The following is a 12,414-nucleotide window of genomic DNA, read 5'->3' on the forward strand; positions in this document are numbered from 1 at the left end:
TCTGTTACTGAGCACAAACTTCAAGATAAAGAGAGGCAAGATCATGATTATGATAATAAGGATAATGATGTTGATCAAAACAGTAGTAAAGGGAAAGTAGAAGAAGAAAATTCATTGCCATTACAGCTTGATGATTTTACTTCATTTCCTAAGCCTACTACACGTTCTGTCGAAGTGCAAACATCTCAAGAAGAGATGCAAGGTAAAGAAGAAGGAAATTTCAACGCTTCATCGCTATCGAAACAAGTTATGTTTGTACCTAGAAACGCTACTGCTGAAGCACGTATTACATCAAAACAAGTCCCTGCACATCAACTGTCTGCATATAGACTCAAAGTTCACAACAAGCCTCTGTTACCCTATGTAGATATAAGCTACTGTAAAGACCCCAACGTACTCGTAAAACGTTTACAACTGCTAAGAGCCTATCATGATGCTGGTTACACACAGTACAAAGAAGATATTTTTGAAATAGAGTATGAATTACGTCGTGTAGGTATTATTAAGTAAGCGCTTACCCTCACCTAAGTCATCCATCTGTAGTATATAGTCGATCGAGTAGCTATATTCGTATAGATTATTTCCCAACATTCTCCCTTCCTTAGGGTGTTAACTCCGCCTCTAGTTGTAGAGCCGGTCTCAAGCCCGGATAAAGAGAGGAGAGGCGCCCTAGCCCTTTAGCCCATTAGCCCTTTAGCCCTTTAGCCCTTTAGCCCATTAGCCCTTTAGCCCTTTAGCCAAGGAATGTGCGGTAATCTAATCTTCTTAGAACAAAGGTATCCCCTGACATGTTCTAAACACATGTTGTATCGAGTACAGTGTTCTATTATAGTCTTGATCACTTATTTAGTGTTCTAAACACTTCAATCAATGTTCCGATCACATGATAAAGTTAACGGCATAGAGTGCGGTGTTCGATTCTAGTCTTGTTATGTTTCTTTAGTGATTTGCAAGTCTAAACATGCATAATGACGTCATCACTGCAGCACATGCTTACTCTAGCTATCCCGATGCAGGTTTAAACTTGTTCGATAGAGCTATGCCTTGACATAAGAGGAGGCCTTAACAGCTTATGTATAGCCGCTATTGTTTAAAGATAGCTGCTGTGAAGAAAAAGCACGTCGAATTTTTCAAATTACCTGCCACCACATTTCAAAGGTATGAGGTTTAGTGCTGTAAAGATACCTGCACGATGCAAAGCTAACTTTCTTCATCAGAGCAGCCACCATCTTGTGTGAGCACCTCTAGGCCGTATCATAAGCAGCTGTGTATAGTCACCGTCTTGTCGCTGCTACCTCCCGCAAGCACCCCTAGGGCGTCTCATAAGAGCAGCAGCCATCTTGTGCAAGCGCTCTTAAGCTGTCTCATAAGAAGCTATGTATAGTCACCATCTTGTAGAATTAGATAGCTGCCAATGCCAAAGGGCCTAAGTAGGAATCGAACCATCGATCTCATCATTAGACTATGTTTTTTCATGTTCCTGATACTGCAAACCTAGGTATCAGGTAGAAAAATTTTATCCGTTTTCGAGATATTTAACATTTTGCATTTAAGCCCCAAATTTAATGAATCGAACCTGCACGGCACGTTATACTCTCTACCATAGCTAAACCTGATCATGTTACGAAGACTTGCTTCAATACAAGCTAAAACAGAGCGAATGCTAAAGGGCCTAAGTAGGAACCGAACCGTTGATCTCATCATTAGACTGTGTTTTTCTTGTTCCTCGTACTGCGAACCGAGGTACTGGGCAGAAATTTTTTTGTCCGTTTTGCTCTACGATGCATCGCTTTCGAGATATTTAACATTTTGCATTTAAGCCCCAAATTTAATGAATCGAACTAGCACGACGTGTTAGCCTCTAAGCTAAGAGCAGCAGCCATCTTGCGCAAGCACCCTTAAGGCGTCTCATAAGGAGACGTGTATAGCCGCCATCTTGTGTCCGCCATCTTGCGCAAGCATCCTTAGGGCGTCTCTAGCCATCTTGTGCAAGGACCCTTAAGCCGCCTCATAAGAGCAACCGCCATCTTGCGCAAGCATCACTAGGGTATCTCATAAGGAGCCATGTATAACTGCCATCTTGCGCAAGCATCCCAAGGGCGTCTGTGTATAGCAGCCATCTTGCGTAAGCACCCTTAAGGAGTCATGTATAGCCGCCATCTTATGCAATTAGCGTCGAGAGAGGACTGCTGAAGAATTTTTCTTTTTAAATTATCCACCACCACATTTCAAAGGTATCTAGCTAAAGATAGCAGCACTGCGTATGACAGGTGACGAATTTACATCTAAAGAGGGCAGCACGGTGCTCTCTGGATTAAAGATGGCGGATGACAGCTGCACGTGGCTATGTTTACCAAACAAGAGCATGTAGAATTTGCCGCCACCACATTTCAAACTAAAGAGGGCAGCACTATGCTCTGTTGATTAAAGATGGCGGATGGTAGCTGTCGAAGAAGCACGTGAGTTTGTTTCCAAACAAGAGCACGTGGAATTTTTCAATTTGCCGCCACCACATTTCAAAGGTATCTAGATAAAGATGGCAGCACGGTGCTCTCTTGATTAAAGATGGCGGATGATAGCTAACAGAACTTTTCAAATTGTTCGCTACTACGTGATTAAGGTAGTAGCCATAAAGAGGGCAGCACGGTGTTCTGTGGATTAAAGATGGCGGGTGATAGGTGATGAAATTGCCCGCATGATAGTAGCACAGTGCTCTGTTGATTAAAGATGGCGGATGACAGCTGCACGTGGCTTTGTTTCCAAACAAGAGCACGTGGAATTTACCACCACCACATTTCAAACTAAAGAGGGCAGCACTGTGCTCTATAGATTAAAGATGGCAGATGACAGCTGTCAAAAAAGCACGTGAGTTTGTTTTCAAACAAGAGCACGTGGAATTTTTCAATTTGCCGCCACCACATAGAGGGTAGCACTGTTCTCTCTGGATTAAAGATGACTGCTTGTCGAAAAGCATTTTTCAAATTATCCGCCACCACATTTCAAAGGTAAGTAGCTAAAGAGGGCAGCACTGTGCTCTATAGATTAAAGATGGCGGATGACAGCTATCAAAAAAGCACGTGGCTGTCAAAAAGCACGTGGATTTGTTTATCTCGAGCTAGTGAGGTTAAGTTGGTAGCACTAAGGTTTAGGCCCGTCAAGATGGCAGCACTGCGGATGACAGGTGACGCAAGAGGGCAGCACAGTGCTCTGTGGTGGATGACAGCTGTCAAAAAAGCATGTGAGTATGTTTTCAAACAAGAGCACGTGGAATTTGCCGCCACCACATAGAGTGCAGCACTGTTCTGTCTGGATTAAAGATGGCGGATGACAGCTAACGAAATTGCCCGCAGCACAGTGCTCTATTGATTAAAGATGGCGGATGACAGCTGTCAAAAAAAAGCACGTGGCTTTGTTTCCCAACAAGAGCACATAGAATTTTTCAAATTGCCGCCACCACATTTCAAAGGTATCTAGCTAAAGAGTACAGCACTGTGCTCCGTTGATTAAAGATGGTGGATGGTAGCTGTCAAAAAAGCACGTGAGTTTGTTTTCAAACAAGAGCACGTGGAATTTGCCGCCACCACATAGAGGGCAGCACGGTGCTCAAAGATGGCTGCTGTCACGTGGAATTGTCTGCTACCACAGGTATCTAGCTAAAGAGGGCAGCACGATGCAATATGGCTGCTGTCAAAAAGCATTTTTCAAATTATCCGCCTCAAAGGTAAGTAGCTAAAGAGGGCAGCACTGTGCTCAAAGATGGCGGATGACAGCTGCACGTGGCTTTGTTTACCTCGCGCTAGTTAGGTTAAGTTGGTAGCACTAAGGTTTAGACCCGTCAAGATGGCAGCACTGCCGATGACAGGTAACGAAAGAGGGCAGCACGGTGCTCAAAGATGGCGGATGGCAGCTGTCAAAAAGCATGTGGCTGTCAAAAAGCACGTGGCTTTGTTTACCTCTCGCTAGTTAGGTTAAGTTGGTACCACTAAGGTTTATTCCCGTCAAGATGGCAGTACTGAGGTTTGCGATGCGGTGTTGTCTGTCAAAAAGCATGTGGCTTTGTTTACAAATCTGTCAAAAGCACGTGGCTGTCAAAAAACACGTGGCTTTGTTTACCTCATGCTAGTGAGGTTAAGTTGGCACTACTGAGGTTTATTCCCGTCAAGATGGCAGTACTGAGGTTTGCGATGCGTTGTTGTCTGTCAAAAAGCACGTGGCTTTGTTTACAAATCTGTCAAAAGCACGTGGCTGTCAAAAAACACGTGGGTTTGTTTACCTCATGCTAGTTAGGTTAAGTTGGCACTAGTGAGGTTTAGGCCCGTCAAGATGGCAGTACTGAGGTTAGCGATGCGTTGTTGTCGATGACAGCTGTCAAAAAGCACGTGGCTTTGTTTACAAATTCAAATCTCCCGCCAAAATTCAAATTTCCCGCCAAAATTCAAATTTCCCGCGGGAGGAGGAGGCCTCTCCCGAGAGCCGGAGGAGGAGGAGGCGCCAGAACCATCCAATTATACTACTTACAGAGAGTCCTTTGGTACAGTACCTTGTAATTTCCTGATTCTCCGACAGATGGGATACAGGTTTTTCTGCCCTGATATATATCAAGCAACTGGATAGTCATACACGCGTTTATAAATCCTGCTTGGTACAAGACGAATTAGACCAGCAGATAACTTTTCTGCAGATCACAACATTCAACTTGAATCTGGTTCAAAAGCTTGTTTTGTGCATGTGTGTGGAACGCTGTGATGGTTATGGTGAGATTGATTATTAGAGTCCACAATTTTAGGCAGAAATTGGTTGGAATGCAAATTTACTGAGGGGAGTGACAAGTATACCCTAGCCCGCACTTCGGTTATGCTGTGAGATTTGCATGAATATTAGGGGCACGGCCTAATGAAATCCCTAGAGTTTATGTTACACTCGCAGCTTTACGGCAGATACCACACTTCCTACTAACCAAACTAGTTTGCAGTCTAACTAACCTATTATTGCTTAACATTGCGGGATCTAGTGATTTTCGATTTAATGTGTGTCGCGTAGTGATCAGATAAATGTTACAAAATATCTGCGATACAAATACTCAGTTAGTGTAGTGTGTGATTTGCCTTCATTGATCTTTAAGTATGTACTTCAGAATGCTCTAAAAATAAATACATTTATTTATCCTGCTTCCCATTAACTACTTTTACGGTTTTCGGGGGACGCCGGAGTTTTTTCTCGCAGGAGTTATTTCAATACCAGTATATCTACCCCGACACGGGGATGACATATTCACCTTCAAATATCATCGGAATGAGCCACGATCGAACCGACCAACTTGGGCTGAGAAAATCAACACCTTAACCGTCTGAACCACTCAGCCCCGCCTCTCCCCCATATATACAGTATACAAAGGAGTCGTGTAAGGTGACTTTTATACTTTTAATGAATTTTCATTAAACACGTCTCTTTTAATTCAAACAGTGAATGTCTTCCCTTCATTTATTTTAAACAGTATTTTTCTGCAAGCCCTGAAGAACTCAATACGCAGGAGTCATGTGGAGTGACCACGGTGGCCAATGATTGCAATTATTTAAATATTAATATTTTAATTCATTTAGTGCATCGCTTATCTTCGTCAGTTTTAAACAATCTTCTTCAACATGCTCAAAAAATAAATACATAGGCGTCAAATAAGGTGACTCCGGTGACCAGTCAATACATTCCCCGTAATCAGATCCAAAATTGCAAGACAATATTTTGAAAGCACTTCTTTGAGGAGCTGGGAGAACATATTATTTTTAAAATGTGTAAACTGTGATTTTCATCACAGAGAATCGTCCATAATTCTCTCCTACAATATATTCAGTGTTTGACACACCTTACTTTATTATATTCTGTTTAATCGAGACGCATGTAACACGTTTTCCAGATTACTAACGGGAAATTCAACAAGACATCCTGCCAGGACCTCGCTACGGCGATGTATGGAGACGACAAGGATGAACTGGAGAAGGTGATGGGAGTTATAGACAAGTGCGAACAAGAAGGTACGATGAGCATCAATAATAATAAATTAATAATAATAATAATAATAATAATAATAATAATAATAATAATAATAATAATAATAATAATAATAGTTACCGTGTTTGGTGGATCAGCAGTGGTGAAAGAAGGTGCCTGGGTTGTGCCGGTTGGCACACGATTTTAGCCTTTCCCTACTACGTTTTAGGCCTGGGCAAAATGCCGTTGGAAAGTGTATCACCTGGGAATTTTATCCCTACTCTGTTTAGTTTTATTTCCTGTGCGACTTACGTCGCTATGTTTTTGTATCTTCTCTGCCCGCGGGGTAGTGCTCCATCGTACAATTACGTTGTATTCTGCTCTTATCTTTGTTATTTCATGGTCCGGTCTTGCACCGGGTCTGAAGCGAGTCTATCGCTCGTGGCTCGTCCGCTGTCCGGCCGAGTTCGGCTTGGCCTAGCTTATTGGTGGGTGGCGTTGTTGATTGTCGTCCATCATGGAGCTTGGACGCGTTTTGCGTTGGCTCATGGCTAGAGCATTGAAATACCACAAAATGCCTGGGTAATTCATAAGATATGAGGGGATTATGCCCTCAAAGTTGATCTGATTCTTCTGGGAGTGGACGTCCGCAACATATGTAATATTTTCATTCATTTCGAAAGTTGTGAGTATAAGATCCCGGGCTGACGCCATGCGTTATCTAAAGTGCAACGACCAAACGTAAGTTATGTTTTTCAAGATTATTCTATCTTCTTTCTCCTCATCCTGGATTGCCTCGCCTTGAAACTTGGTTAAATTTGGTGGATGTTACTCCGCCCTACGAATTACATTCTGTTTTATCTCCTTCGGAGAGAACTTGGAAATTTGGTATTGTGGAAAGTTCTCGGCTTACTGACTGCACCATTTCAAACTCCGTACCGCAGGAAGATCTCTATCTAACCTTGTATATCTCTCTGCATCTTTCTGGGACAAATAACTTCATTGTAAATCCTAATTTTTTTGGATCATGTAATAGATAAGGGCAAGGAATCCTGTAATTTTATGTAATTAATGTTCTGGAAAAACTGTTTACTTTAGATGCTTTCTGCCAGAAGATAATTTTTCAAATTAATTATTTAATTCTTTAATGTCATTTTTAGTTTTTAACTTAGAGGGCGTCTCTCTTCTCAGAGGAAAATATTTTGACTTAATCTTTAATTATATTTAATTAGTTTCTACCTTTTAATTTTATCTTGTCATAAACGGTGCACCGTAGGTTTTTAAAGAAGAAGAAAAAGGTATGCTTTTTAAAAATAGGGTAAAGTTTTTGCAAAGGAATTATTAATTAAATGATTCAATTGTTTTGAAAGAAATTAAGCAGTGTTTTTCTTTCCTTCATACTTCAAACATTGTCACCGCAAAAACCGCTAGGTTACGGTCCGAATAGCCTCTGTTTTATGGTCCTGTTCCTGATTTGGGTGAGTATCCACGCTTCCTGTTTAATTTTGTCCTTGTTTGAGTTTTTTTTTACCTTTGTTACTTGTACCAGTAATTGCCGGTACGAACTGGTACAGGGTGAATGGGTCTAACTACCAAATCAAAATTAATTTAAAACTGTAACAAGGTTATATTTTTTCTCTATTTTTAAAAGTAAACGAGTCTAGGAAAGACAAGATTGATGGTATAAACAGAACTTGGGCTTCAAGCTCTCACGTTACACTTCCTGAGCTACACGCTCAACCTAATAACCTTACTTAAGGGCAGATATCCCCTAATGCCTGGAGCACATCCTCCCAAAATGTCAATGTCAAGCCTTCCAGAGGCACCTTCACAACACTTGAAAAGAGCTGACACGCTCTCAGTTTTCACAAGCCTCTTAAAGGCAATACCAGACTTTACAATTAATTGCCATCCAGACACAACTTACAAAAATGACACGGGGGTATCTTGTACCCAACCTACTGGGCCTTAGCGGAAAAAGAACAGGTTAAGTAAATGGCCCGAGATACCAAAATGAATGGAGGCGTGTACTTGATCTCCTAAATACTCATTCTAAAACCTAAAAGGCACTAGGCCGATGAAACAGGGGCTATTCCCAAACTATGGAGGTGACCCGTATAAGAATAATTTAAGACATTACAGAAAGGAAGAAAACCAGCCAGTTACGAAACGTAGTCACCTCAAACCAATATGAAGGGGAGCTCGAGAGGGTACATCACTCTCTATCCCCGATTTACAGTTAAAGATTTTATGAAGTTTCACATAAGCCGGCAAAAGATTACATATTTAGAAAAGTAGGTTACATGGAAAAGTTTCGGCCCTATCCCTCGGGTTAACCTGCGGAGCTAGCAAAAGGTGCAGATGTTAAGTGGCCATACCTGGTCGAAATACTGCTGCCTGACGAAAGAGGCACCTCCCGCCTCCTGCTTCACATACACACACACTTAGTTAGATGTTGATCAAGTGGCCAAGAGACGTGAAAATCCGCAGTTTATTAACCCTCGGGGAAGGTTCGAGACCTTTCCTGAATAATCAATACACACCCCCGGCGTTTTATTGGTTAACATCAAAAGTTACACTCAAAATCGAAGAAGAAATACGTGATAGGCTGAAAATTAATTACAGAAATTAGGAATTGGCTGAATTCAAAACTGGCGGAAAGAAAAGATAAAATATTGCCAACCCAAAGATGAATGAACAAAATTTAGTAAAGAAAAAACTTAAGAACACAAAATTTCTCCAAAAAAGTTTCTTTCACTTTGCACCAGGGTGCATGATCATAGTTTTCGTAGTGACATCTATGAGAGAATGTCCACACTTCTTGATCAATGGAAATTTAAACAAGTTGAAATTCACACAGTACTGGAAACTTCATAATAACAAAATTACGGTAGTGATATCTTCTGAGGAAAAGTTTAAGTAGGTCTAGTTCCAAGTTCAGTGTTTCTCCTGTAGATGAGTTCTAATTGGCGCAAGATTTAAATGTGCGGCGTAGAGGTGTACCTCCCGGTACAATAATAATAATAATAATAATAATAATAATAATAATAATAATAATAATAATAATAATAATGAACTGCAAGTACCGGTATTCGCTTTCCAATCGTAACGTAACGAACGTTTCTTCTTAGTGCTTTTGCTTTCATATTAAACATCAGTTGTGTTTTTACGATGTACTTGCCAGCGTCTTCGAGAGTGTGTCGTTCTAATTGATGTGGCGCTACCTCACTAGAGAAGAAAGCTGGTTACTTTACAACTGAAAAATCTGGAATAATTCCAAATTCCGGTTTTTTAGTTTGATGTTCTCAATTTGTCAAATTAAATGTAAGTTCTCTACTGTTCAGTTTCTTTTTTCAATAATAATAATAATAATAATAATAATAATAATAATAATAATAATAATAATAATAATAATAATAAACTCGAGTGAATGGCTGCTAGGTTTGCTTTAAGTAGCTGTGGGATTGCATTCGGGAGATAGTGGATTCGAACCTCACTGCCGGCAGCGCTGAAGATGGTATTCTGTAGTTTGCCAATTTTACACCAGGCAAATGTCTGTTAATTAATTAATGCCACCGCCGCTTCCTTCCCACTCCTCCCTCTTTTCTATCCCATCGTCACCGTAAGACCTATCTGTGTCGGTGTGACGTAAAACAAATTATAAAAATAAAAATATACAATATTCAGGATTTTTCAAATCGTAAATTGTTGGCTTTCATATAAAGAACGTAGGAGGCTTCGAGTTGGTGTCCCGACAGTGTAGCAACCAGGATGTAGGCAAGGCGTGAAATAACAAACAGTATCCCACTGACGCCTTAAGAAGAAACGCCAGTTATTTGTTGATTGAAAAAGCCGAATATTTTAAATTCCTTTTCAGTTTAATATTGTTAGTCTGTGAAACTAAAGTTATGGATAATGACCTGCAAATGGACGATTCAATATATGTGCGAAGTAAATGTGGTCAACCTGCTTCCACCTCTGTCACACTTCTAGCAACATGATTAGTCGAATTCCATAAATGTCTGTCCAGTTACAAATTCAAAAAAATCTCTATATAAAGTTTTAATTTCATCAGTTAGTATTTCCGGTTCGCATTGCAGGTCATGTGATATCTGCAGCCGCAGAGTCTGCTGTAGAGGTGTGACGTCACACACTACTGAGCTGGCGATGTTACAGAGTAATGAAATAATGATGCCTCTTTCTTCTTGCAGTGACTGGAAACGACATATGCGACAATGGACCTTTGCTGATGTCCTGCATTAAGAACCATGGCGAAGGGGTAAGTAATACTTGTTGTTAAATGGGCTGTTTTGACATTATCTGGCGGGGACCAATGTCCGTTCGTATCTCTATTTAGAACGCCTTGAAGATATCCATTGCCACTTAACAGCGTGGACGGACAAGTTGCCGGTTTAACTCCTGGCCATTCCTGCGCAAGACACCTGCGTTACCGGTGTGTAGAGCGGGTGGTGGCCTCCACAGGCTGAATATTCCGGCTGTACGGATTACAATGCGAACGAACGCATGTCCCCACCAAATATACAGTAGTTAAATATTCACATAAAGTATCTTCGAAGTACTCATATACCAGTTAAGTGTTGTTTAGTGTTTCAATAACATCTTGTTCCTTTTCATCGCCTACCACCCTATGGGCTGGGAGAAGTAGAATACACTCATCGTATCGCCTGCCACTCGTAAGAGGTGACTATAAGGGGGATCAGAGTCGTTTTGCTCGGGAGCGCCCGTTAGCGACCACAGTTCCGCTAGCTGAGTCTGGCATTGCTTCCATTTCCTTGTGAGAGCCTCCTCGCCTCTATCTTCGAGCCTTAAGGAGTCTTTTGTTTCCAAGCTCTTGGTGACCTTTCGCTTTTGCTGACACCTTCATTCTTCGAAGTGTCGATCCTCTTCCATGTTTCCTCTCATTAGTGCCAACAGAGGATGGTTGCCCAGTTGTAATTCCTATTCAAGCAGTAATCACCACCACCATCTCTTCTTCTTCTCTTCTTCTTCCGCTTCTGCTGCTGCTGCTGCCGGGCTGAGTGGCTCAGACGGTTGAGGAGTTGGCCTTCTGACTCCAACTTGTCAGGTTCTATCCTTGCTCAGTCCGGTGGTATGTGAAGGTGCTCAGATAGGTCAGCCTCGTGTCGGTAGATTTACTCGCACGGAAAATATTCCTGAAGGAGTGAATTCCGGCACCTCAGCGTCTACTATTGTCTTATTCGTTCCGGATGCCTGCTACATTCCTGGCGATTCATTTGTAAATCAATTTATTGAGAAAAGTTTATTTGAACTTTAATGTTCGAAAAGACGTTGCAAGGAATACTTTCGGCAGAAGATTTTTAAAAAATTTGATCAGTGCTTCACAAGTAGTTGTTTATTTTTCCAAAGGTATTGTTTTCTTTTGTGTATATTTCATTGTTTTTCAGTTTTGTTGTGTCAGCTGTTATATATGATTGTGGCTTGCTGTCTGCGTGGCCCCCTGGAGCCCAAAGCCAAATAAAGGAAGAAAGAACTCCTGGCGATTTCCATCTTGCGGGTGACGTTTCGCAACACTCTTCAACGAGGAGTTCAACCTACGTCCTCTACTTCTCGTGTCGAAGAATGACATAAAATAAAATACTACTTACTCTCCATCAAGATTAGTGTGTCAGTAATATTGTGCCTTCGCTGATGTTCATAGTAATAACAATTTATTGTGATATCAGCATTTGGCGGCTCTACCTGCACATTACCAATTCCCGAAGTGTATGGATTTGTAAGAAATTTCTTTATGTTTCAGCTCTTCATCCCGTATCCAGGAATGAAGTTCGAGTAGACCAGTTCTACCAACATTCACCTCTCTGCACGTCTCACTCAGTGCATTGTTCTTGTTCCACTTCAGTTCAGTTCAGTTGGACATCAGAAGCGTCTGGCCAACAATTCACCTATTCAGTAAAAGTGAATCACAACTGGTGCCCTCGATGCAGAGAACGTCTTTGAACGCCAACAGAAAGCTGATAACCAAAGAAGAAATTATATTACGAGATAGTCATTTTGAAATAACTATAAGCATGTCTGAGTGCAGAAAAACACAGCTATTGACCAATATACAAGTGAACCTCCAAGTAATTTGTAATTAGTACGAAATAAAGTTGTTTTGTGGGACCAAGAATGCATTTTATCTTCTTCTTCCACCACTTTCGTCCCTGCGTGGCGGGTTCGTCGGTAATGGTGTGTCGCACGTGTGGCACAGGTCCATTCTTACGCCAGATTTCCCAATGTCGAGGGTTGTGTTCGGTATTTCTGTGGTGGTTGGTAGTGAGGTGTGTGTATGAAGTCAAACAGAAACACTCAGTCACCATCATCATCATCATCGTCTTTATCTAATTATACCCATAGGGGAAAATTGATCATAAATACAATAGGATGTTTATTATTTCTTATTACTCT

At 41.2% G+C, this 12,414-nt stretch overlaps 1 protein-coding gene across 1 annotated transcript in view; it reads left to right on the forward strand.

Moving 5' to 3' along the window:
* The window catches only part of LOC136883309 (general odorant-binding protein 19a), a 43,572-nt gene extending 31,453 nt beyond the window's left edge, over nt 1-12,119 (forward strand). Inside the window, exons 4-6 of the mRNA XM_068229674.1 lie at nt 5,912-6,029; nt 10,197-10,264; nt 11,765-12,119. Coding sequence (XP_068085775.1) covers nt 5,912-6,029; nt 10,197-10,264; nt 11,765-11,800 — 222 coding nt within the window. The 3' untranslated portion in view covers nt 11,801-12,119. The remainder of the gene's footprint in view (nt 1-5,911; nt 6,030-10,196; nt 10,265-11,764) is intronic.
* The last annotated feature ends 295 nt before the right edge of the window (nt 12,120-12,414 follow it).

Source organism: Anabrus simplex, chromosome 11 (assembly GCF_040414725.1).
Source record: "Anabrus simplex isolate iqAnaSimp1 chromosome 11, ASM4041472v1, whole genome shotgun sequence".
NCBI classification, from domain to species: domain Eukaryota; kingdom Metazoa; phylum Arthropoda; class Insecta; order Orthoptera; family Tettigoniidae; genus Anabrus; species Anabrus simplex.